The sequence below is a fragment of the Falco punctatus genome (assembly GCF_963210335.1).
Source record: "Falco punctatus genome assembly, chromosome: 8".
Taxonomy (NCBI): Eukaryota; Metazoa; Chordata; class Aves; order Falconiformes; family Falconidae; genus Falco; species Falco punctatus.
In genome coordinates, this window is record NC_137588.1 from 32,582,347 (window position 1) to 32,607,075 (window position 24,729).

The following is a 24,729-nucleotide window of genomic DNA, read 5'->3' on the forward strand; positions in this document are numbered from 1 at the left end:
ACCTTTTGCTAAGGTAGGGAGAATCCAGGACATACTTTTCTGAAATGTGTTGTTGAGTGGGAAAGAATCAGATGTAGGTAAAAAAAAAGCCAAAGTCAAATAATGCATATAATTATTGCATTGTATTTTAAAAGAAAACAGCCTGTGCTTTGTTTCTATGTTGGAAATTTATTAAAACTGAGCAACAGAACTATTTATAAAGTGTAGTACAAATACTGTGTGTATGAAGGCTGTAACAACTATAAACCTCCAGGCATTTTAAGATCTAAACAGACAAAATACAAATTATAAAATATCAAAGAAGGCAATAAAAAAGCAGCGTGTCTGAATAAGAAGGTGCTTAAATTGTTAGCTCCAATGTTGCTTTATTTTTTTTCAAATGTAATCTCATTTTTTGTGTTTAAAATGGAAAGTAGGGTGCGTTACTGAATTAGGACACATGACACATGAATGCATGAGCAGGTAAGCTGTATAGAAACAACTCTAAGCAAAAAGAAAGCAGACATATTTGAATAAAAAAAAATCTTCATGAGTCTCAAACTCGAAAGATGAAAATATTGTGTATGAATTACTCTTCCCTCTCTTAAACTGAAATGGCGATTTTCTGTCATTAGTGAGAAGTTTAGCAGCAGGGTTCTAGCACTGCTGCCCTCCTCTAAGTACAATTATTTCTAGTAAGTGAATTTTGCATTAATGCAATGTCTGCTTTTAGATGCAACTATTTAATTATTTACACAGAATAAGGCTGTTCATTGATTGCTTCCTAACTCCCTCATAACATTTCATTTGAAGGAGTGGTTCAGAGTACTGAATTCAAATCACACTGGAACTAGCTGGAGCATCTGTAAATTCAAGGCTTCTAACAGGCATAAAATAGGGCTTCTAAGTGTTACCACTGTCTTCAATTGACTTAAACTGGAAAATTTGATAAACATCTTTAAAAGAGGAAGAAACATCCTGTTCTTCATCAGTGTTTTCAACACTGTACAAAAGCTGGTGCTAAAAGTGGTTATTCAGAGAAATAAAAACACAAAATAAAAAGAAAAAATATAGTGTTGAATTTATAAGGAATATTTCTTAGAAGAGTATGAATAATACAAAGAGCTCTCCTTTACTTCCATTAAAGTGAAACACAGACTCAGTGCTCATCTTCTGGTGAGAGAATCAAGCTGAAATTTCAGCTTTTCTCCATGGGTTCAGTTATGCAGTCCTGAACAACAGAGTAATGCTACACAAACAGCTAAGGCCCAGGGGTGAATATTGTCATATAGAAGTGAAAGCACAGACAAGTATGTAGAATTAGCTACACTATAGCTGGGCAAAGCCAAAAATTAAGCACCAGTCAATCACTTGCTAACTAAACGGGACTTCAAAAAAGCTTCTTCCACTCCTGGAAGCTGGTTCTTCCATGTTTTCACCTAACCATCTACTAGTTGTCACCTAGGAAAACACCCATAATTCAACAACACAAGCACCATCTTCAATTTTCTGAAAAACAATAAAGCTATACCTCAGGATGCTGAGGAAAGGAGGAGAACATAGTTATCTAAAAAAGTCAGATAAAAATACGGTTAATTTTGTTACATGGCAACTTTTTCTCTGCTAAACAAACAGTGTATGTAAGAGCTGACAAAAAAAACCCTGCAGCCCCCCTCCAAAGCTTACAATGAACACAGAACTCTCACTAGAGCTAGAAGTTGAATTTAAAAGGATAATAAAATCTATTTATAACATATTTTCAGTTAAGTGTTAATTAACTATATTGCCCAGATTCTGATTTTCAAAGCCACGTACAGGGAATAATCCTCATTTTAAAAAAAATAATAATCTGAAAAATGTGAAGACTGCACTTAAATTTTTATCTTTGGTGGGGGGACAGATAGATGGAAGAGAATGAATGAGCATTCTTTTCAAGAATAGTATCTACGCAAAGTGGAGGCAGCATGGTTCATCAATTCAGAGCCAGAGGAAAGACTAGGAGCAGAACAAAGACACTGGACAGAAGAATGGAGAACTCTTCTGTGGCTGACTGGCTGAAGGAAACCTACTTAGTCTGGACTCACGGCAACCTAGGATACAAAAATCCCATAAACAACAGGGCACTTGTGCATGTAACTCCCTGTACACTGCTCTGAAAATTCATTTTGCAGAGTTTTTTCTCCCTCTCAACTCTTACACATGCACACACTGCACTGCGTGTTAGTAGCTTTCATATCCATTTAAATGCTACAGCCAAGAAACACTGTGCACATTCACCAGCTCTGCTTTTCTGAAAAGGAGGCTGAGAAATTGGCATCTAGTCCAAAGGGACCATATTACAAAATATTTAAAGAGGGACTGAAAGGCCATGCACCAAAATGCCAAAAACCCAATGAAGCCAAACCTGTTAAAGAATGTGGTTTTGTGCGGTGCAAGAAGATTAAAAAATAAACATGTATAAATTTTAACTCCCTTTGGCTTAAAACTTTGGGCCTTATTTGACCTATATTGCATATTTTTAAACTGAGGCTCTTATTTTTAGAACAGTACTGAATTAAACCTTTCAAAAAAAAAAAAGTGAAAGTGAAGCTGATGCTGATACTAATTCCTTTGGGGTTAGGCATTTTGGCCATTTTAGTCCTGGCACTTTTCCATCAAATTCCAAAATAAATAAATAGATAAATAAATCTACTGAAGTGTAATCTGGAAGTCCCCGTTGTCTGAATTAACTTCATACAACAAAAGATAGAACTGTTCAATAAACCTTGACTTTTACGAATGCACAAAGTTCAGGATTTGCTACTCTGGGGTTATTTATAGCATACTACTTTCAGATTTGCTTACTAGAGTTTACACTCACTTTACAGCTGAAGAAAAGTGGAGCAAGTTGAAAGCACAAAACTAATTTATTTTTTAAAGTTTTATAACATCTATTAAGTCAAAACAAACTACAACAGGGTTTTAGGCTGCATACTTATTACCAGAAATCTTGCCTGAGTGGGGAAACAGTTTTTAAGCACGCCAGTAAAGATACTCAAGGCACTATACTCACCAGTATGAATCTTCTCATGCCTCTGTAGCAGGTACTTCTGTATGAAACGCATGTCGCACTGACTGCACTGAAATGGTTTTTCACCTTGAACAATATAATTCCACATCCATAAGTTAATAACTACACACTTGTTTCTGATAACTACTTTTGAGGAATATTAAAATGTCTATCAAAAAACCAGCATCTGAGCGAATTCCAAAAACTCTAATACCAAAAAACATTAGCCTTACTAAGTATATGAACTGCAAAATTCTTTCCATGATCCTAAGAGTCACATTAAGTCTAGCACAAAGAGTGATCTGAAATGGCTGTAATTTCCTCATGAACAAGATCAATCATGATGCTGGCATAAGACTGCATTCAGGATACTGGCAAGCTATTATAATGGTAAGTACCTTTATCACTTCTCCGAACCAGAGAGATACCTCATCAGGCAAATGAGCAGCCGGAGCACGTTTTACAAAGGGGTCAATTTTGGCACTTAGGCTACAAGTCAACCCATTACTTTCTGATAAAGAAAGAAAAGAAACCTTGTAAACAGGTCTTCAGTTTATTAAACATATGTTGATTATTTCTTTTTGGTATTCTTTTGACACTTTGGTGCATGGAATCTCTAAGCTTAGATGCCAAGTTAGCTACACTCTTAAAACTGAAATTCGCATAGAGCTGAAAACATTTTTAACATAAGTAAACAACTCTTTACACAGTAGAAAAGACAAATTTGAAGTCAAGCAGTACCTGTATGAATGAAGACATGTCTCTGTAAATGGTAGTTGGTTCTAAAGGCAGCATTGCAATGCTCACAAACATGAGATTTGTGGGTTTTCAGACCAAGTGATCCATCCTCATTTATTGTAAGGATCTATTTTAAAAAGAGTAAGATTTGTTCTCACACTACCCTCTAAAGATGTCTTATTAACTACAAAAAAAAAAAACATTAATTTTTTTGATGCAGAAAATTTAAATATTTCAGGTAAAACAATGCTAATTTCTACAAAGCTATGTGTTAGGCTTTTAGTATACATTTCCAACTGCAGACCAATCCAACTTTTGTCTCCTTGTGTATTAAGAGATATTTCAACAGGACAAAGACAAAAGCAGCTCATGGAAAACCAGCTCAGAGCTCCCCTATTCACAGCTGAGTCACTTTACACGCTACTGTTTACTTTGTCTGTCTGTTGGAGAGGATGCAAAGTAATCAAACCACCTCTGGGCACTGAACCATGGATAATCATATTTTAAAGCAAAAATGAAAAGTTATAATCTTTTTTCAAATCACAATTGTAAATGTTTGCTAAAAGGCATTAAAACTTATCCAGGATAGTCATACAAATTCTCTACATCTACACAGTAACAATTGTCTCAGAGGCAAAATTGTACTTTAAAACCAAAACCCCAAAGCCAAACAACCAAGCAAATACTATTATTTTTCTCCCCTTTCAGGATTTTTACTCAATAAAGTATTGCTCACTCAATACACATATTAGAGCATCACCTTCACAAATTCAACTTGCCATACTTGCTTTGCTGTCAAACAAGACTGCTATTTTCATATAAAGTTGAAAAAACTTAAATGAAAAAAAATTGCACCATATCTAACTTATTCAATAAAGCTCGTAACATGTTTTCTCTAAAAAAAGAAAAAAAAACCAAACCCCAAACTCTGTACTACCTCTGGCAAAAGAATAAGAAAACCAGTAAACAAATTACATTTCCAAAACTCTTAATTAACTGGAAACAGAACTATAAAGAAGAGCTTAAGTAACCTTAAATAAAACATTTAGTCCCTTGTTATTAACCAAAAAAAAAAGTCTGCTGGGGAAACACATCTGCAGTTTGATTAGCTATGATGTTTTAGGTTTTATGATAATGACAGTGATGAGAAAGAGAGAGTCAATAACTGAAATAGTATCTCTGCAATAATAGCAAATACTGTAGGATCTACTTAAACAATTTTTAAGTCTACTGCATCAAAACTCGGCAAGAGTGAAAGTCTCAAACTAACAAATTCTTGTGCATTCACTCTGAAGGACAAGCACATTCATACGTTTGTAAGATTGGTATGTTACAGCTCCAGTAAGTCACAGATAGAGACAACTATAAAAACTCTGTTCTGTAACAACATACAGCTAACGAAACACTGACTGGTTATTTAAAATAAATTTAAATACATGTTATGAAATGCTTTCCATATATTGTATTGAAATTTTAAGATAACTGTGCAGAAAATACGCTTAATTTCATGGTTATCCTAAACCTGAGCTCTTCTATTGCATCCATTCATTATACTATCTCTTAAATGAAGAAAGTTAACTTTGTCAGTGCAGTTTGCCTAATAAAAGCAACAAAAAAGCTTGTGCGTGTGTGCATGTGTGTGCATGCATGTGTGTACACGTGTGCAAATGTGTCTGTGTGCATGGAAGAGGGAAAAGCAGACAGGATTCATAAAAGCTAATGACTTTTTATTTATAAGATGACTATATTAATATAAAATATAATTCAAAACGTTTCAGGATGTTAATTGACTTCCATTTGTAAAAGTCCCAGCTGCTGTTTGGATGGAAAATCAACCCCATTACTCTGGGAATACTAACTTAAACTGCAGTAGACTCTCACCTACATCAGTCCTTCAGCTTCTTTCTGCCTTTTTACTCTGACAAGTTGGAAAAAAAGGGAAGAGAGACTGAAAAACAACCTGTTTAATGATTTTCCTATCTTTTCTCCATCTTTTGTCATCTCAAAAGACTAACACTGACAGACTGGGAGATAAAAAGGAAGCATGCAAGTACATGTCTGTAGGAAGAGGGACACACGCCTCTCCTACCTTGCCATGTTTCCATGGAAGTGATCTGTGGATGTACTCAACCTAGACCTCCTTTTTCTATCAAAGGGAGAAGTATCTTGATGCATAGGATTTGGAACTTGCTTCCACACCCAATCTGAAACAATTTCTCAACTTTCCAAGAATACTACAAGTGCAAACTAATTTGGCAGTGCTTTGAGGAGGACAGAGGGCTCCCACTCCCAGGCCAACAAAAAGGAGGTTTGGGAGTTTTTCTTGGTGTTAGGGTGAGTTTTTCCTTCAATTAAATCAACCCATAGGCTGGGGGTTGATTTCAGAGTAAGTTTATTTTAATGCTGCTATGGGATAATATGTAACTGATTTTTGCCTATCAGAGCAGCCTGTATATGTTCTATATTTTAAGTCTGAAGATTAATACTGATTTGGGGAATTACTAGAAGATATAACACTGCTGCCTCATGAGGTGAAATGATTCTGGTTTTATCTGAAGTGTGTCTCAATAGAAGAAAATTGTTTTCAGACATACAGGGATACATACTCTTCATGAATGGATCTACAAAACAAATTTTGAAGTAACAAACCAGCAGCTATGGTAAGAATCTTTTGATATAAAGAAATACATATATGAAGATGATTGTGATCACAGGAATATTCCCTACCAGTAAATTATTTTATATATATTAGTAAACTTTTTAGAATTTTCAAAACTACCATTTTAGATTTCTTTTTAAAAACTTTTCACTACTATGCATGAAGCATACGAAATTATCAGGCTCAGAGAAAAGCACAGCTATTATTAGATAGATACAGAGTAATGATTTATAAATTGTCTACAAAGCTACTGACTCATAATTTAAAAAAAAATATTTGGAGAGAGAACTGCCTGGAAAGACAGATGTTAAAATATATCAAGGGTTCATGTTGCTAAAAAGAGTTCAAAGAAAAACACTGTTATATCAGGTTTTGTTTTGGGTCTCTGGTGAACTTCAGAACTGCATCTTTACTGAGCAAACAAACAATTTCCAGCCTAACTACTTCAAATGCTAATGAAATTAGTCATAGTCAACCAAATCTTCAGGTTCTTTTAATCTTGGTTTTGCCAAATCAATGTCTTACTTTTGCTGGTGAACGCTGTTTTCTTTTCTTCTTTTTCTGCAAATCTACTGGCTCTCGTATTTGTTTTTTGTCTCGTTTCTGTTGTTCAGATGCATCAGTAAAGGTAATTTCTTGCTTTACACTGATCTGTTAAGATACCAAGTGCCAGTTTCAGGTAAGGTTCTCACTACAGAAAAGCAATTTTTCAATTTTAGAAGATGACAAACTGCTGAAACAGAAAACCTTTTTCTAAGGGAATTATCTTGTGGCTTCATTCTTTCAGAAATTTAAGTGAAAGGAGTAATAAGTATCTCAAATAGAAAGGGCATAGTTAATTTCTACAGTGACATTTTGATGTATCCTTTCATTCATCTCCCAAGGTCTTTTTTCCTCCTGACCTGTGGTGATTTTGAGATCAGTTCTTATATTAAAATCACTTCCATCTGTAAAAACATTCAGTTGTTCATACCTATTTTACTTTAGTCCATATTGTTGTCAATGCAAGATTTAACGGAATAGTTTATTATATATTTAAGACAGAAGTATTTTTTAAGAAAAAAAGAACAGTACTAATGAAGTTTTTGGAAAAAAAAATCTTGATCTAATGTAAACTTTAATAAAAAGCATGATGCTATCACATTTTTTTCTGTCACCTGAACCACCTGATCTACAGCTAACAAGAGTAGTGTTTTAACAGTGCTACCTTTCTGAAGACTATTCTTCGTGTATAAGGCTATCTACTTATTAAGTCCTGGTAATTATCCTTTATGTTTGAAGGGTAACAGTGATGATGTGCTGCATTACAGACATACTCTCTGTTTTCAAAAGGAAGTCATCTATATTCTCTCTGGGAAAGCTGAGGTACACCTTCTATTAGATATCGAGGAGGGGCATATTTATGGTCATGTATGAAGTGTCACAGTCCAACCTGCAGTGTGAATGCAATTGCTAAGCGTCCACATACTTTGAAAACGTACAAGATGCTTCTTGTAGCAAAAGAAACTAAACAGTACTACGAACAGCATAAACAGTATGCACCTTTTCATAACGCTATTTATTCTGGTTTGTAGTTACCCTTGAATATTAAATATATTTAAATGAGCACATTTTAACACATTAATTCTATGGTAACAGCCTACTTATAAAATATTTATAAAACAGATACTTAAAGACTATACTTAATTGGCAAAATCTATCCACAGCCAGAGGCAAATGACATTTTCATAAATAGCATCCATTCATAAATATTTTGATAATCAAAATCCAAACAAGCAATTAATATATTCTTGCCAGAGTAGGATTAGACTACCAGATCAAGCTTCCCACTAATTTCTCCAATATTTCACAAAGAAATTGCTTACAGGGACATTAACAGCATACGGCAGCCCTTGAGGAAGTCTATCTTGCGTATCCATGTCATCATCATTTTTTACCGTCTCCTCATGGACCATAAGTTCATCATGTGAAATCATCTCTTGCTGTCGAAGTTCACTTTCCTGTAACACTTCATCTGTTGCAAGAATTTCTTGGTGCGCCATAGTCCGATCTTGAAGCACCGCCTCTTGCCGTTCTCCCGATACTCCAGACTGGTCAGATACTGCACCCAACCCTACCATAGCCCTGGATGACTGCATTTGGTCTATGCCACCACATTTAAGAAATAATCCTCCCAGCTTGTCTTCAATGTTCATTCTTAAGTGCAATAACCTACAAAAAAAGTTTTAATAGTAAACATCTACAATTGGTGCTCTTGCTTAAAATTTTTTTACTTAAAAACATTTTATAAGAACTCAATCAGTAGGTCAACATACACACATACACACCTAAAACTGATATCCAAATAAAAGCAAAACGTTGGATATCTTGCTTCAACATGAAAAGATTATCCTTTCATTTACATGCATGTGTACACAATTGAACACTTTCAAATAAAAAGTTTCAAATCCAAGTGCCTTCTGATCACTGGCAAAATTCTTGTCATTAAATGATAGCTAATTCCTCCTTCTCATTCCTTAGAAAATGTGTTGGTTTTTTTTCTGTGCGCCCTTTGCACTCTGTTCCTTTTTTCCATTTTGACCATCTTTTACAAACGCCTCTTTCATATTGGTCCTGTTCCTCATAATTCCTTGTCCTTTAAGTGCCCTTTCATTGCTGCTACCCCAAGGCATACTGTAGCTGCTGGAACATCTTAATATCCACAAGTGAGAGAAAACTGAGCTGCATCAAAAGATGCATGGCCAGCAGGCTAAGGGGGGGTGATTTTGCCCCTCTACACCATTCTGGTGAGACCCCAGCTGGAGCACCATGCCCATCTCCAGAGTCCTCCGCACAGGAAAGACACGGATCTGTTGGAGCAGGTGCAGAGGAGGGCTACAAAAATTATCAGAAGGATGGAACACCTCCACTGTCAGGAAAGGCTGAGACAGTTGGGGTTGATCAGTCTGGAGAAGAGAAGGCTCCAGGGAGACCTTATTGTGGCCTTTCAATACTTAAAGGGAGCTTATAAAAAAGATGGGGACAAACTTTTCAGTAGGGCCTGCTGTAAAAAGACAAGTAGTAATGGCTTTAAACTAGAAGAGGGTAGATTCAAACTAGTTGTAAGGAAGAAACGTTTTACAGTGAGGGTGGTGAAACACTGGCACGGGCTGCCCAGAGAGGTGGTAGATGCCCCATCCCTGGGAACATTCAAGGTCAGGTTGGATGGGGCTCTGAGCAACCTGATGCAGTTGAAGGTGTCCCTGCTCATTGCAGGGGTGTTGGACTAGATGGCCTTTAAAGGTCCCTGCTAGCCCAATCTATTCTATGATTCTACGAAAATGCAACTTTCTGGCTAAAGGCATATGCCAAAAAAGGCTATAGAGTGGTCAAATCTGGTTGTAAAAACATATTCACTTTCACATCCACTAAGCCAGAGCATTAATCAGGAAATATGAATTCAAGTCAATGTAATGGTATTGCTATTCATGACTGATGGTACACAGACAGATATAAAATAATATTTCAAAAAGTGTCATAACATTATTGTTTTTTAACATAGGGTAGCAGGCTTTTGTGAAGCTGGAAGTGGCAGTATCTTACTCTACTTATTACTATACATGCAAGACAGCCCTAAGACAACTCTTCCCCTTGGTGTCATCCAGTCACAGCAGTCAGCCTCCTTCACCCTATTCCCCCAGCCCATACCTCCTACCCATTCCACAGTGCTCTGGTCTACTCCTTCAGACACACAGCGACATCCTTCCTTCATCCCCTTCCTTCCCGCAGCTGGAGGGCAAAGGCTATACAAAGGCTACAGCAGACACAGGGGTGGGAGCAGCAGCAGAGTCAGACAATACACTACAGGCTTAGTCAAAGCACAACAAAGGTATCTTGAGGGGCATTACGATAACATCAGCATCTTTGATTTTGATACATCAGAATTATGATATAGATGGGATGTTGGTATTTTGCTAGTCACCAGCTTCAAATTCCGTCCCCTTATGAATGCAGCATGGTGAAAGGATCCATCTCCACTCAAGTTTTAAGTCAGAGGCTATGCTGCTTTCCCTGCAGCTCTCAATGACAACTCCTAACCAAAGAAATCAAGTCTCTCTGCCTAGAATTGGCAGGGCCATCACCCTGCAGAACTGCAGCACTACAACCCCCTGCCAGTTCAACAGTCTGTCAACACGCAAGAAGACTGGATCAAAGAAATATACATGAAATGCTTACATTTCAGTTTTCCATTTGATCCATTTGCTCACTTTCCAAATTATTTTCTCCACCAGGAAAAGCTGAAAATTCTCAGTGTACCTTAAACATTTGTGAAGATTTGTTTACAGCAAACTACACTGAGTTTACAAAATAAACAGCGGTCTTTCTTCAGGTGATATCCTAGACTACTTGGTCAGAATGCAAGCCACTAGCAGAAGCAGCTGAAAAAGACCTACATTATACTTTGTTTCAAATACTACTATTCATTCTTAACCTTCTGGAAGTAAAATTCACTCAATTTCTTAAAAACAAACAAAGAAACAAACCAACCCACCACACACCTCAACAAATAAATAAATAAATAAAGCCCATTAACACCTCATTTTAGCAACTAGGGAGTGAAAGAATATTCGTCCCAATTCTCTATCATGAGAGGTTCTAAATTTCTGAATACATCTTATAAAGGCTGACAGGATGGTCTGACTTCTGAGTTTCAAATATTTAAGAGGCATGCCAAAGAAAGAAGCTTTTCAGTCAATTAGGTATTTTTTTTTTTAGTAAGCCTTCCTCTGCTGGAAGTCAGGAGGACAGAGTCACCAAGCTAAATCTGCTTATATATGACAACGTCATCAAAATTTTTAATATTCTTCCTTCCTACGTAAGAAGCACATTCTAGGGACCAAAAAAGCCTGTGACAGGAGCAGAACACAGGAAAAATTACTGTTCAGAACATCTATGCTTGCAGTTTGCCCTTTCTCGTTCTTCTGCAATTCTAACATAAAGAAGGTTTAAATCTTACTCCTAATTTTCACAGCATCTGTCTTCAAATATGAACAACAATTCCTTAATGCCTTGAGTAAGCTCAGGTAGTGCTAGGTGACAGGTTTATTCCCAAGTTAATCCACTTTATAATAAAAAAAATGAGATTCCACGCCTTCAAGAGAAAACGCACGTCCAGTATGCCACACAGCCACCTGCAGACATTATATAATCTATGAAGTATTTTTTGGAGGTAACTGGGAAACCATACTGATAGTTTCTCAGCAATAACACAAACAAACAAACAAACAACCTGGCACAGTGCTAAGGTTGTTATTTTTTCCATCAATGCAGATCCCCCAGAGAGATCTTGCAACAACGTCCTAAAAGAAGAAAATGAGGATGAATTTATCATCTTATCTATGTGGAATATCCTGTGCCAAGTAAGAAATGTGAGAAGGAACAGAAGTTCTTAAGAATCTGTCTCACATGGCGCCATTATGTGATAAGAGATGGCGCAAAAGATCTAAGATTAAGACTGGTTTCTTAGGTTGGCGGGGCATTTTAAATATGTAGCTTGAACGGCAGACTCCGAGGAAAACAAGCAGATATATTAATTTCAACCTTTATCCCAAGTTAATCCATACTCAGGGTACATCTCACACATTGTCATTCACTATGCTTTTGTTTCTCACTACAGAAATATGACAGCATAAGCTTATTGCAGATTCTTTAGAGAAATGACGTGGACAGGTACTAGAATACAAGATCTCAAGATGCTGAAACACATTCAAGGGAGAACAGACAGTATCAAGTGTGAGAACACGGTGGCCCTAATCTGTCTGCTCAAGCCACTGATGAAAACAGCACAGAAGGTTGTTCCACATGGAAGATACTACCATATCATTCTGAAATTAGGTATGAATTGTGGAAATCCTGTATTTAAAGCTATTTCATAGCAAGAAGGTAGGCAGGCAAATGCAGAGAGAGGGACTGAGTGCTTAACAGTGCAGAAGAGCCTGCTGCTCCCACCAACAGAGGCAGGAAGACTTGTGACATACAGAATCTTGGGAGAGCTGGCAAGATAACAGCACGGGCCCAGAAGACAGGCTAGCACTGTACTGGTTATTTATTGGTCTTGTTAGCTCTCTCAGATGTCAGAGATATGGAAACTTTTTCTTTCTTACCCTAACTAGCAGGCTTAGCAGTCATGCAAACAAAAGCACTTAGGGTGTTTTCCAGTCATGATCTTGAGTCATATCAGAAGCTGGTACAGTGAATATACTGCTTGTTAAATCAGGCTTTCAAACATCTAGCTTTTAGAGAAAAATAATGAAAACTCACAGTATTAGGCTGCATATTCTAAGTGATGAAACACAATGTAAGTTATATGACACACAGGTACTATTTTAAGATGAAGAACCACAAACAAAAACAAACTATTAATCCAAACAAGAAGTATCCCAATTGCAATCAATTCAGTAAAACACATGTAATTTGTCAACTGACACCTTTTGGCTCACATAAAAGGAATCCTATAATTTGAAGACGAGGAGAAGCGTTCTTGGAAGAGTGACAGTGCGATAAAGAAAATGTAAGTTAAAAGCATTCAAACAAGCTCACTTTACCAAGCCTGCAAAGATTAAAAAAATATTTTAAGTGCAAGATGCATCTGTGAAATAAAGATCGACTTATTTTGAGATTGTCTTGAGGGGGAAGCTATAATAATAAAAACCGCATATTAATACACACAAGCATGTTTCTTGGCATAAGACATTGTTATCCTCATTGCAGAGATGTTTTCCATGGCATTTCAGAACTTCTATCAAGCTTCACCAAATAACCATACGATTTTTCTTTGAATATACAGTTTCTCTTTAAACTGACATAAAAAGAGCTGTCAACAAAACCTTTAAAGTATTCATTTTGCTTGGTAGAGGTTCTCCTACCAAGATTTCACAAAAGACATCTACAGGCAGAACATCCTGGGTACACACACTTTTGGGGGGAGGAGAGGGGGAAGGAGAGGGACTGCACAGAAAAGGTCTCACAGGATCATCCCAGCACCTTCTCTTTTCACACAGTGCTCCACAGCTGCCTGCAGAACATCTACAGCCAGTGAACCATGTTGTTTCATTTCAAAAACTGCTGCTACACCAAACCCTACGGCAGTACTTCAGAACTATTCATTTCAGTAACCCTGACATCAGTTTTTCCAAAGATTACTGGTGCAAAAAGTTGGAGAGCTAAGACAATATTCCTAATTCAAGAAATAGCCATTTAAACAGAAACAAACTAAATGGAAAGCATAACAGCTTTTCCAATTCAGAACAAAAAATTAAAATACAATCAAAAGAAAACATTAATATATTTTCAGGAGTTTGCTGGGATGGTGGCTGCTATGAAGTAAAACTGAAGAGAGACCCTGAAGTGAAATGGCGGAACTTGTTAGCCACCAGAGCACAACACATGGTCCAGCTCTTTTTCTCCATTTCAACTGATGGTAGGGGTAAAGGTTTTTCTGCCTTCTCCCTTCTTTTCTTAAGCAAGTAGTAAAGCGTTATTTAATGATCAAGTAACCAGAGATAATTGGGTTCACCTTAAAAATGAAATTAATAAGTGCAGTACTTGGTTGAGTTTCTGTAGTTAGGATTTAAAAGTTTTAAAGACATGAAAAAAGAAAATATGCTTAAGGATTAATAACAGATAGAGAAAATATGAAAATCAACTGAATTTTAATATCCATTGGTAGAACAGAATTAAGTGGTTTTGCTCTGTTTTTTAAAGATGCACTCTTCCTATTTGTAAATTATACCACGCAAAATGATATCTTGTTGTTTTAAGATTTCTACTTGTTTTAACCATTAAAATGCAGGATTTGCTACTTTCTATATCCATATCCACCCTACTTCTTTCCTACACTAACTTCTTCCTGGTTTTCCAAGGCAAAATAGAATTAAAGAAGGTTGAAGGAAATGGGAAAAGGAAGTTTGTTAAAATGTGATTATTTTTCTGGCTTAAACCTGAGTTCCTTCTGAAGGATTGTAACAAAAGACTTGAGATAGAAATACTACTTCCATATAGAGCCATAAACTCCCTTTGACCGTATTGTCTAAGATTCAACAACCAGGATGCACAACGGCAATTCTAACGTGCCTTTGGCAACTTGATACTGTTCTGATGAAAACATCTACCTGTAAGACTCACATCACAAACGCTGAGACTGAGCTCAGTTCAAGGTATTAAATGGTTTCAGGGTAACCTTATGCTACAAGTAGCCCAGCGACATTATTTTAGTTCCACATTTTGGGGAGTGTGTTTTCATTTGAGGTAAGACAAGGCAAACTTCCTAATGAACCCAAAGCTATAGGATATGTACCTGCACACATCCCTACCACATCCTTGCTTCCACAGCAGCCGCTGGAAGAACGAGTGCATGCAGAGTGCAAATAACAGAGTACAAACTGTATCAAGGCTACTAGTGCAAAATATACATACAATAAACTTTTAAAAAGGCAATCTATGGAAATCCCTAAGCATATCTTGCTTCTTAGGACTCATCTGTATGGTCATACTACAATGATTTGTGCTAAACTGTAACCTTAAATGAATACAGTGTATATAAATCTACAAAACTCCCTAAGCAAACATTCTTATTCTAGCACAGAATTGATTTTTCTCCCTTCCCTGTTTAATGTAATTCACTTTGGAAAGGTTTATTCTAAATTTTAAAAAGCCAATCACTATATAATCAGAGTAGTTTTACTGGCACAACTAGTAGAACCTTTCTAAGTAGACAAGTCTCTATAAAATCAACTACAACTGATAGCTACCATGCCAAGATAGGTTCACATTCTTCTTTCAGAAAGTGAAGATTAAAATAAATCCTTTATTAAATTCAGATCAGGTTCGATTAGGTTAAAGCATATAGTGAAACTGCTCCACAAATACAATGTGTGCACACAAACAAACAAGTTAGTTGCCACACAGACATACCTAACAACTATGCCAAATTTAGATCAAGGGAAAAACTTAGGATCGACAGTCTCAAATACTTTCTTCCTAAAAGGGAGTGTAAAAGTCACAAATAATTCTGCAATTCTTAATGCTAATAAAGCAAAAGACAGCAACATGACTTCAAATCATATTTAAAACTACTACTTAAGCACTACCATGAATAAAACTGCAGTCAATGCAATCCTCTCCAAAAGACAGAAAAAACAGAACTTGACAGGTTCATAATGATCACTTAAAAACCCTATCAGACCATGAAACATGTTGAGTATTTTCACGTCAGAAAATATATTTATTTGCACTATTAAAATATGGATATAGTCCAATATAAAAGGAAACACAGCTAGCTTTCACTGTATCAAAAGTTCAATTTTTAAGAAACTGCAGAAGCCCAAAAAGTGAAAAATACCTTACTTACTGGTTCTAAATAAAGAAAATTAAATTAAATTATCTCTTCTCCCTACTCAGAAAAATAAGACAGAGCTAAAAGAAGGATTCTGAAATTAACACACAAGTGTTTGTAAGAATGAATTAAAATGTGTTGACTTGCAAAAAGAAATCAAACCTCAATCATTATGAAAAAGTTCACAGGTCATAAACCCAGCACATTCTAAAATGTAACATATGATACAAACACTCTTAAGACTTGTTACACAGTTATTTCTAAATGTTCCATGTTGCTGAACGCACACCAGTATAGGGCCTGATCCCACAAAGATTTACACTCATACTGAGCTGTGAATAGTCCTATTAGAATCAACAGGATTACTCACAGAAAATCTACTTATGCATAAAATTATATGTGCGCGAAAATCTTTGCCACCTTGCTTATGCTAAAAATCAGTAGAAGATCATCACTAGCATAACCATAATCTAGTATCAAATATGTATATCAGAAAGCTTTCAGTACTCTATTAACAAAGCCACAGTTACATGTCAAAATCCACAGGGATGCCACAAGTGTAGCGAGCATACTTTAAATACTCCAAAAATCACAGGCAATGTTACTTTTTATCTGGAAAAAAACCCCGTTGATTTTATGGCACTAATTTATAAATTACTAGAAAATAGTTAATTTTGAGAATTTATATAGGAATTTCTACCACTATAATCTCAAAAAAGAAAAATACACAATTTCTGCGCTTACATATGACACTCAGGCACTCAAAATTGCTCACTCTGGAGACATCCAATGAAATTTATATGCAGGAAAGAAAGCACTACACATAAATAAGGCTACCCAGCATCTTCTAAGTACTTCTAGAAGTTTACAACTTCAGTCCAACTGGTTAAATTATTTTTTGAAACTTCATCTATCACATATATGCCTCAAACTGAATCTTCGTAAAAATATTTCAGATAATGTATCAAATGTTTTTTCATTTGATTTTGATAACAGTCAGCAGACAAAGCTGAGCCAATCTAACAGCTAACTGTCATTGAAAGGGGCAATCCTGCTCCCTCCCCCTAAATGTGAGAGTCTACCCTATCTTTTGTGCCTACTTTGATGCTCATGTCAAGACATATTGGTTTATACACTCCACCAGCCTGGTAAAATTGGGAGTTTTTCCCTCGTTACTAATTTTCTGCCAGTTTAATTCTATGACTGGATTTACCAGGAAGACAGTGTGTCAGAGGCAGCTCAAAACAGGGTGCAGGAGTGGGCCCTTCCCTGTTCAGCATTCACTGCCTAACTGTCTCAGCCCATCTCATATAATTTCACCTTGAAAATACAAGGAAAAGAAAAACATGTTGCTTTTTAAAAAACTGTGATTTTTTTTTTTTACAAACCTTTAAATTCCTTGGGTCTTACCACTCCTCTATTATCTGAAAGTATCTGTGAAGCATCTCTTCTAATCACTAGCACTATGCTAGCGTTGCTTTACAGAAGATGACAACCTGATGTTTCTATCAGTTACCCTACGGGCCCAAATGTCAAAGGGATGTGTGAGTGTGTATATATATATATATATGTATATATAAAACAGAATTTCTGGTGTTTCTTTCCAGATCGCTTTTTAAAAATCCTTACAACATTATACATATACACTAAAACCCCTGGAAGAATACAAGGAATTACACACAAACATACAGAAGTTTCAGGGACTACCCCAAGTAAAGTACCTTTGTGCATCATAATTTGCCTCTCTAGCCTATTGGCACTGTGATTTTATTTCATTTTAATAAAAAGATCATATATGTCTCTGTGTGTGTGTGTATGTATATGTGTATCTTTTTCTATAATGCATCGTTTCCTTCAGCACACTGGATGGAATGCTCCATAGAACAAAGTGAAACTAGTAAGATGGTTTGTAATACCCTTGTTCTATTTATTGCAAGGGCTGAAACATGTAAATGAGACACAGTAAACAGGAAAATAAAGTCACAACCATTTAAAAAGTTGAATGCCATCTTGCAAAATAGGATCCTATCTTTGGTCCTGCCAGAGATCTTACCCAAGTCTACATAAGCCATTTCTACCAAACTTTTTTTAAGAACAGTTGATCAGTAATTATATTATTGATTTTATTTATTTTTATTTAATGTATTTAATTATATTATAATCAATAATATAATTATACTTTCTTCATCTTCTGGGTGCTTAACCTGACACATTTGGGTCAGATTTACCCTAAATGCTGAGTATTCAAGGCTGCAATTAAATCAATGACAGCAATACTTTGAAAATACAAATATGAATGCAATGCTGTATATTTTAAAAAAGAAAAAAAAGTTCCTGAAGAGCTCAACAGGCATGCACACCAAACACAAATTTTCATCTTATTCCCAGGCATCAGTTCTCCAGCCATAAAATAAGAAACAACCATTTCCTTTCCCTGAGGCATAGTGACATACTTGTAATAATAAGCAATGTTAAATATAGGTCACAAGGGTGAACTAATCACTTTCCAGTTCTCTTGTTCCTGTCGCCAGCACACACAGCTCCCAAGGAGGAGCTGTGCTCCTTTCCAGGGAGGCAGCAGCAAAAGTAAAACGGAAAGGTATGCCCACATCAGTTACTTAGGTAACTACTGTGAGAAGGTGGGAGAGAGGAGTACGGCCTCTCCTGGCACCTAATCACTGATGCAAAAGCACAACCAGCCAGTAGGTTTCCAGATGAGTAGCCACTTTGATGAAGAATCACTAGAGGAACAGAGGCAGACAGATGCAGGACTGTGACCAAGAAAAGGTAAGCATGACAGTAAGACTGAAGAGAGAAACTCTGGTTACCCCCATGATGTTGTAACAGAACTGTAAGAGATTTTGCTTCTTTTCTCAGCTCTGCCGCTGCTGTTGGGCAAATCCGCTACCTTAGCAAAACATTCCCCATATTCCCACTTCTTTGTCTCCAAAACAGGGGCAATGACCCACCTAGGATTTAGGCGTGAAGAGAGCAGTAGGAACTATCTATGAGGGCCTCACAAGCCTAGTGATAACCATTACAGAAATTTCAGAATTAAATATATTCATTCTGCCTTCAGAGCAGGATTAAGATGAGCACAATAAGAGAATACAGGTTATGCAACAAGAAGAAAGCAAATTACAGAGCAGATGCTTATTCAATGAGCAGCATTTATCCTGTACACTCAAAAAGGTAGGGGCTTCCGTGGGGGAAATACTGTATTCATGTATCACAAAAGACTATAATATAATATTAAAGTACAATATATTAGTAATATAGTGAGGATGGTAAAATTAAGGTGACATAGGTAAAGCTCATTGCTACAAATTTAATGTTTGCATGCTTGACTTATACCTAAAACAGTTCTTTTAAAAGCATGCCTTTCTTGCCTGTAATATCTTTACTTCAGCCTCATTGTTTTCTAAAAGACAATCTACACACATTAAAGATAAATAGTAATGACAGAAAAATTCAAGCCAATTACTTAATATATCCATGTAGACTAAGTTAACATTGGACAATAAGCTAACAAAAGTATAATCAAGAAGGTTTTGATCAAAAAACCTTTAAGTTAGCAGCAAAAGCAGCCTCTGAGATTCTGGAAGACATCCCTCATTTACATATATGACAGCATTAGAAAAACTTTTAGGAAAATACCAACACTAATCTAAACCATAGGTGAGAAGGACATGAATAATGATACAAAACAGATCACAGAGCACAGACAGTATTTCTAGATCTTACTTCAGTACTTGAAAGCATTATTTCAACACGGGCTCTCAGGTTGTGAGGGCAATGTAAGCGTTTATAAAACAGGAACCATTCTCCTAACTTGCAATTTCAGTTTTAAGACACCGCCATGCACCAAGTACACATTTTTTCCTTAACTTCATTATGGTAAGCTTATTCAGGGTAAGATTACCTTCTGTGTAAGATCCAGAAACATATTCTGCAAAATATCCTTGGCTCTCTGTAGACTAACTTTTCACATGGTGATACTGTCAAGGAACATGTTCTCATTTAAACCTGCTGAGGAGTCAGTGTCATACCGCAGCATAACTTTATTTTTAGTGGGTATGTATATCTTTTCAGCTGTGTTTCAAACACACCCTTTAACTACACATTGAACAGTAACCTCAAAAAATCCAATTAGTCTGAAACATGATAGAATGAATACCTCTTTAGTAAAAGATTCACTGCAGACAGACCAAGTAAATCCTATGCTTTTTATATTGTTTTTCAAACACCACGGTGTTACCTTTAGTGGCCATCTTTCTAAGCCACCAGTGAGTGGTCTAGGCCAGAAGATCTGAAAGAACCCTTCCTAAAGCTCAAAGACTCGGTTGAGCTCTGTTGACTACTTCACTCCTCAAATGCCATAGGTCTGCCCTACCTCAAAAAAATATGAAGGCCTTTCAGAGACCTATTCCACAAGACTAATATGCCTAGTAATTAAAAAATAGGAAACTAAACATGAAACAGAAAATAAACTGCTTCAAACACATAAATATCTACTTCACTTTTGCTAACATGAACACAACACAATAGAACACACACATAACAGCTCATGTTAAAAATAAGCCCATATAATAATCGCCTCAGGAAAGAAAATAATCACAGGTGACAGTTATTAATCCTAAAGCACCACATATTTCCATAAGGTGTTTGGACCCTTCAGTGATGGCAGCTCTATAAGAATGTAAGAACAGTGAAGTGACAATGATTTAGGTATCATTAGAAGCAGCATCTTGGACAGTATGTTCTGGTGGTAGCCCTTTGTCTCCTTTAATGCATGATGAAAAACAAGTAGCAGAGGATCTCGTGATGCTCCAGTTAGGGAGCCCACTGACCAACAGTGAACAAAACAAACAAACAACAAAAAACCACAACAAAAAAACATACCGCTGTTCTTCAAAGTGGTCAAGCATCTTCATCAAAAATAAGCAGAAGAGTCAGCACATAAACAGACACATGTTAGTATTTAAAGACAGTGTGAAATCAGCCAGAGGGGGAAGGAGTAGAAATAAACTCTAAATTCATGGAAGTGAGCAACTAGGTCACCTTCTCAAAACTCCCTCTTGGAACAGAAGCATGTTATACAGACCATGCTAAGACAACAAAAAAAGTTTTTGAAGAGTACACTTCTGTAGAGTTAGGATTTTTTTTCCATGCTGTTGCAACAAATCCACCACCTCCCTACTGATAACCAACATTTGTGGTCAGATTAAATCAACTGAGAACTATTCCTAACCCACTTACATAAAATTCCAGAATTGTAAGTCAGCCTCTTTTAATCTGGCTGATCCTCACTCTGAAGGAAAAGTCAAATCAAGTGACTACTACATGCATTGTGCTCCTGCAGCATATCCTCTTAAAAAGACTATCCACAAACCCAACAAGAATTCCCAGATGACTCTTCACCTTGATACTCCAAGAACGGTATGAGCAAGGAATCCCGCTGACTTCTACCACATACCCCAAGGTGATCACTCTTCATTACAGTTTTACATTTCTCAAACAATTTTAAAGCACTTAAGCCAATTTTCAGATCAAGACAAGCCAAAACATGAGATGTCTAGAAGCCATTTCATAAGAGCAATAACAACACAGATATCCTGGCCCATTAACTAACACCGAAAATAATCCAAAAAATAAAACTCAAGACTTCTCAGGATTGTGCCCTCATGAATAAAAAGATTGTGGAAATTGGATTCTACCTTAATGACTCTGGTACCCTGCAGCTGATTTTCAGTAATTAAGTGCTAGAATACACTAAAACAAATTCAGATTGATCAAAAGATATGATTCACCTTTATAATAACTCCTATAATCATTAGGAAAAAAAAATCTTGAAGGTTCTTGATGCCATTAAGTCACAGGTCAACAATTAAGAGCTACCATCTCAAACAGGTCTTAAATTTCTGACAACCCACAGTCAAATAACTTCATGATGAAGCCAAGTCTTAGTAAAATACATTCAATACGGCCTGTATTACTAAACAAGCAGGAAACCAATCTGTAAAGTAAAATAATATTCTTATAGGATTCAGTAAAACAAAAACCCAGCATGTCCTGTGTTTATGCTTTCCAGATACTGTTTTCTCACCCAACCACATTAAGAGTCTCAAGTCCTCAAGACCTCAACCCACTGATGCTGCTGCATTCACCCAGGTTCCCTCAATGCATGTGTCCCACAGGTAACGGGGCAACAATTTCAGGCACTCAAGATGCAAGCATGAGAGCTGAGACTGCTTTGCTGAACGCGCATCCAACCAAAGATGGGAAATGAAGAGTTGCCCCATGTTACAGCAAATTTCAGGCATGCAACATGTAATTGCTTTCTGGATACGCAGCCATACTCTCACCATCAGCACAACTGTGGAAAGCCCCACGCCTGTCCTGTGACCTCTAAGGAATGTCAGTCATGGACAACACAAAGACTTACTAGACAGTAAATTGCAAGGTCATGCAAAGAATTGAGAGATTCTTTTCTTTCAGTCTGTCCTTTTACATTGCTGTTCCTTGAAAAGTGACAGCAAACACACTTAAAGCTGACATATTTGATCCAATACAATGTATGTAACACTGAGTATAGGTTCATAGCACGCACCAGAAAAGCCTGAATACACCTGGTTTGCATGATCTACTTTTAACTGACAGATGAAGACAACAAGCCCACTGGTTTTGTCTACAAACTGCCATCTATTCTACATATGCAAGCAATATACTATGACAACTGGATGATCATCCTCTGCATGCTTCTTTTCTATAAACTGTTTTATCTCCCCTCCCAATCGCTAATTTCATGTCAGGTATAAATAACTGGTGATTAAAAAAAAAACATTTTAAATACATAAAAATTCTTTTCTACAAGTCATTTAAGAAGCAAACCTCATCACCTCTACCAGAAAAAAGCAACATTAAAGCCAAGTAGCTTTCCCTTACTTCCTTACACTCCCTAACAATACAAGCTTTCCCAATCCCCAGAACACAATCACATAGCTTTCACATCTTTTTGCTGACTCAGACAAAAATTTATCACAGAACATAACCATCAGGTTCACCAGTGACAGAGGAAGCTCCTCAGAACAGCAGTCTAATAAAGCTTTCCTCCTTGAGGGATGACAGCAGTCTTTCTCCCATATGAATGATTCATTTTTGTTTGATATTGTTAAAGCAATATTCATGCAGGGCACCTTCACACTAGATTTTACCCCCAGAAAATGGTTATAAGGCTAAATCATAAGCTGAAAACCGATATTCCATGGACACGTCTAGAAAATCTGCAAGTGACTGTGGTCTAAAATAATTGTATCACATCTTGGTACCCTGAGAACTGACCACCTCCCTCTGCAGTTGACCTACTCTGGTCATGACAAAAAAAAAAAAAAATTCAAGGTAAGAAACATAAGATTGGCAAAAAGAGAATTAATTGAGTTTACTAATGTTTCATGAAGAACTGTGTTAAAATAAACTTCAAGAACACAAAGGAGATGATTTCTTAAATATAATTATACAGTTACTGTCGGATCTAGAAATGCTTAGTACTACAAATGACCCAACTTAAAAGCCTGACAATTGTCATCCATCTCACATATATTTCGTCTGACAGAGACTCACATATACGAGCAACCTATGTTAGGAACCACTGTGCATGTGGTCAGATACAAAGGAGAATCGTACTTCAGGAGATCAGCAACAGAGATGATAATTTACTTCAGAGTACTCTTATTTGAGAAACTCTGAAATCATCCACTACACCTGGAAATACTGACTGTTACAATGCTTACAGACTAAAAAATCATCCATGGATCCTGTGAAATGTACTCATTTCTTGGCTTTAATTCTCATTTTTCTCGCTCTTCCCTCCCTTTACAAAACTGAAGAATGTTTGCAATGCAATACTACAGATGCATTGTTGAAAGCAAGACTAAATAGTTTTCACTACCAAAGGAAGTCTGCAGAAAGCCAGTGAATTTATAAGTTGCATACTTGCTTTGCCCCTTCCCAGTAAACTACAGATCACAGCTACATCCCAGGCAGCTAACTCATATAATATGCTGCTTATTGTCTGGCAAAATAAACGTCACTTTACGCTGAACATTTCTCATAGTTGATGACTGGAGATTTAGGCCAGACATCATCATTAATACATGCTACAAGTGTTCTACATATACATACACATGCACGCATACTTTTTAACAGCATATCACTATTTTCTTGTTTCAAATCTAATCCCAACAACAGAAAAAAAGAAATCATACAAATTTTAAGGGCAATCACATAGTGGTTAAAATTCAGAGAGTATAAAAAAGGACTGTTTCCTCTTTTTTAAAACACTGCTAGCGAACATCCGACTATATGTTAAATCTGCCCAGCAGCAAGATTTCCCACTTCACCTCTTGCACTAAGGTAACATGACCTGGTCATGATGTTACTGACATTGTAAACCTTTCTAGTTATGTCTTTTATATCCATCCTGGGGTACCTGTGTATTAAAAGCTAATACAGACATTATGGGAAATTATTACAAAAATGTTTAAATACCTGACAAAATTTTTATGAATGAGCATCTTTTTACCTTACAGATGTAGCTGCCATTTGAAACACCTTTAGCGCAGAAGGCTTACCAGCCTCATATCTGAGCTCACACAGGTATCACAGCAGCTTTACACATTAGTAATATCAAATGTTATATCAAGAAATTACTTTGTTTTACAGACATTGTACAAGCACCTTGATTTTTGGTTTGGGTTTTGGTGGCTTTTTTTTCCCAGTGCAAGAGATCTTGACAGTTTATATTTGATAAGCTGTTCATAAATTATACCCTACTGCTGTTTGCAGGCTGGAACTTCTTCCCACACAGATTTCGTTCTATCATCAGACTGTTTAATTCTGTGCCTATAAAAATGTCATCCTAGTCGTAAGAGA

At 36.5% G+C, this 24,729-nt stretch overlaps 2 protein-coding genes across 3 annotated transcripts in view; one reads left to right on the top strand and one right to left on the bottom strand.

Annotated features, from left to right (window-relative positions):
- Positions 1-24,729, top strand: part of LOC308068497 (TGF-beta receptor type-2-like) — a 310,921-nt gene that overhangs the window by 178,974 nt on the left and 107,218 nt on the right. The gene's annotated exons all lie outside the window — the stretch shown is intronic.
- Positions 1-24,729, bottom strand: part of ZNF148 (zinc finger protein 148) — a 42,479-nt gene that overhangs the window by 12,368 nt on the left and 5,382 nt on the right. Inside the window, exons 2-5 of one of the 2 annotated variants that reach the window (XM_080399212.1) lie at positions 8,291-8,636; positions 6,951-7,076; positions 3,770-3,893; positions 3,032-3,115 (exon numbers count right to left, since the gene is read on the bottom strand). In XM_080399212.1, coding sequence (XP_080255338.1) covers positions 3,032-3,115; positions 3,770-3,893; positions 6,951-7,076; positions 8,291-8,620 — 664 coding nt within the window. In that variant the 5' untranslated portion in view covers positions 8,621-8,636. The remainder of the gene's footprint in view (positions 1-3,031; positions 3,116-3,769; positions 3,894-6,950; positions 7,077-8,290; positions 8,637-24,729) is intronic. The other variant, XM_080399213.1, reaches the window with a different exon arrangement.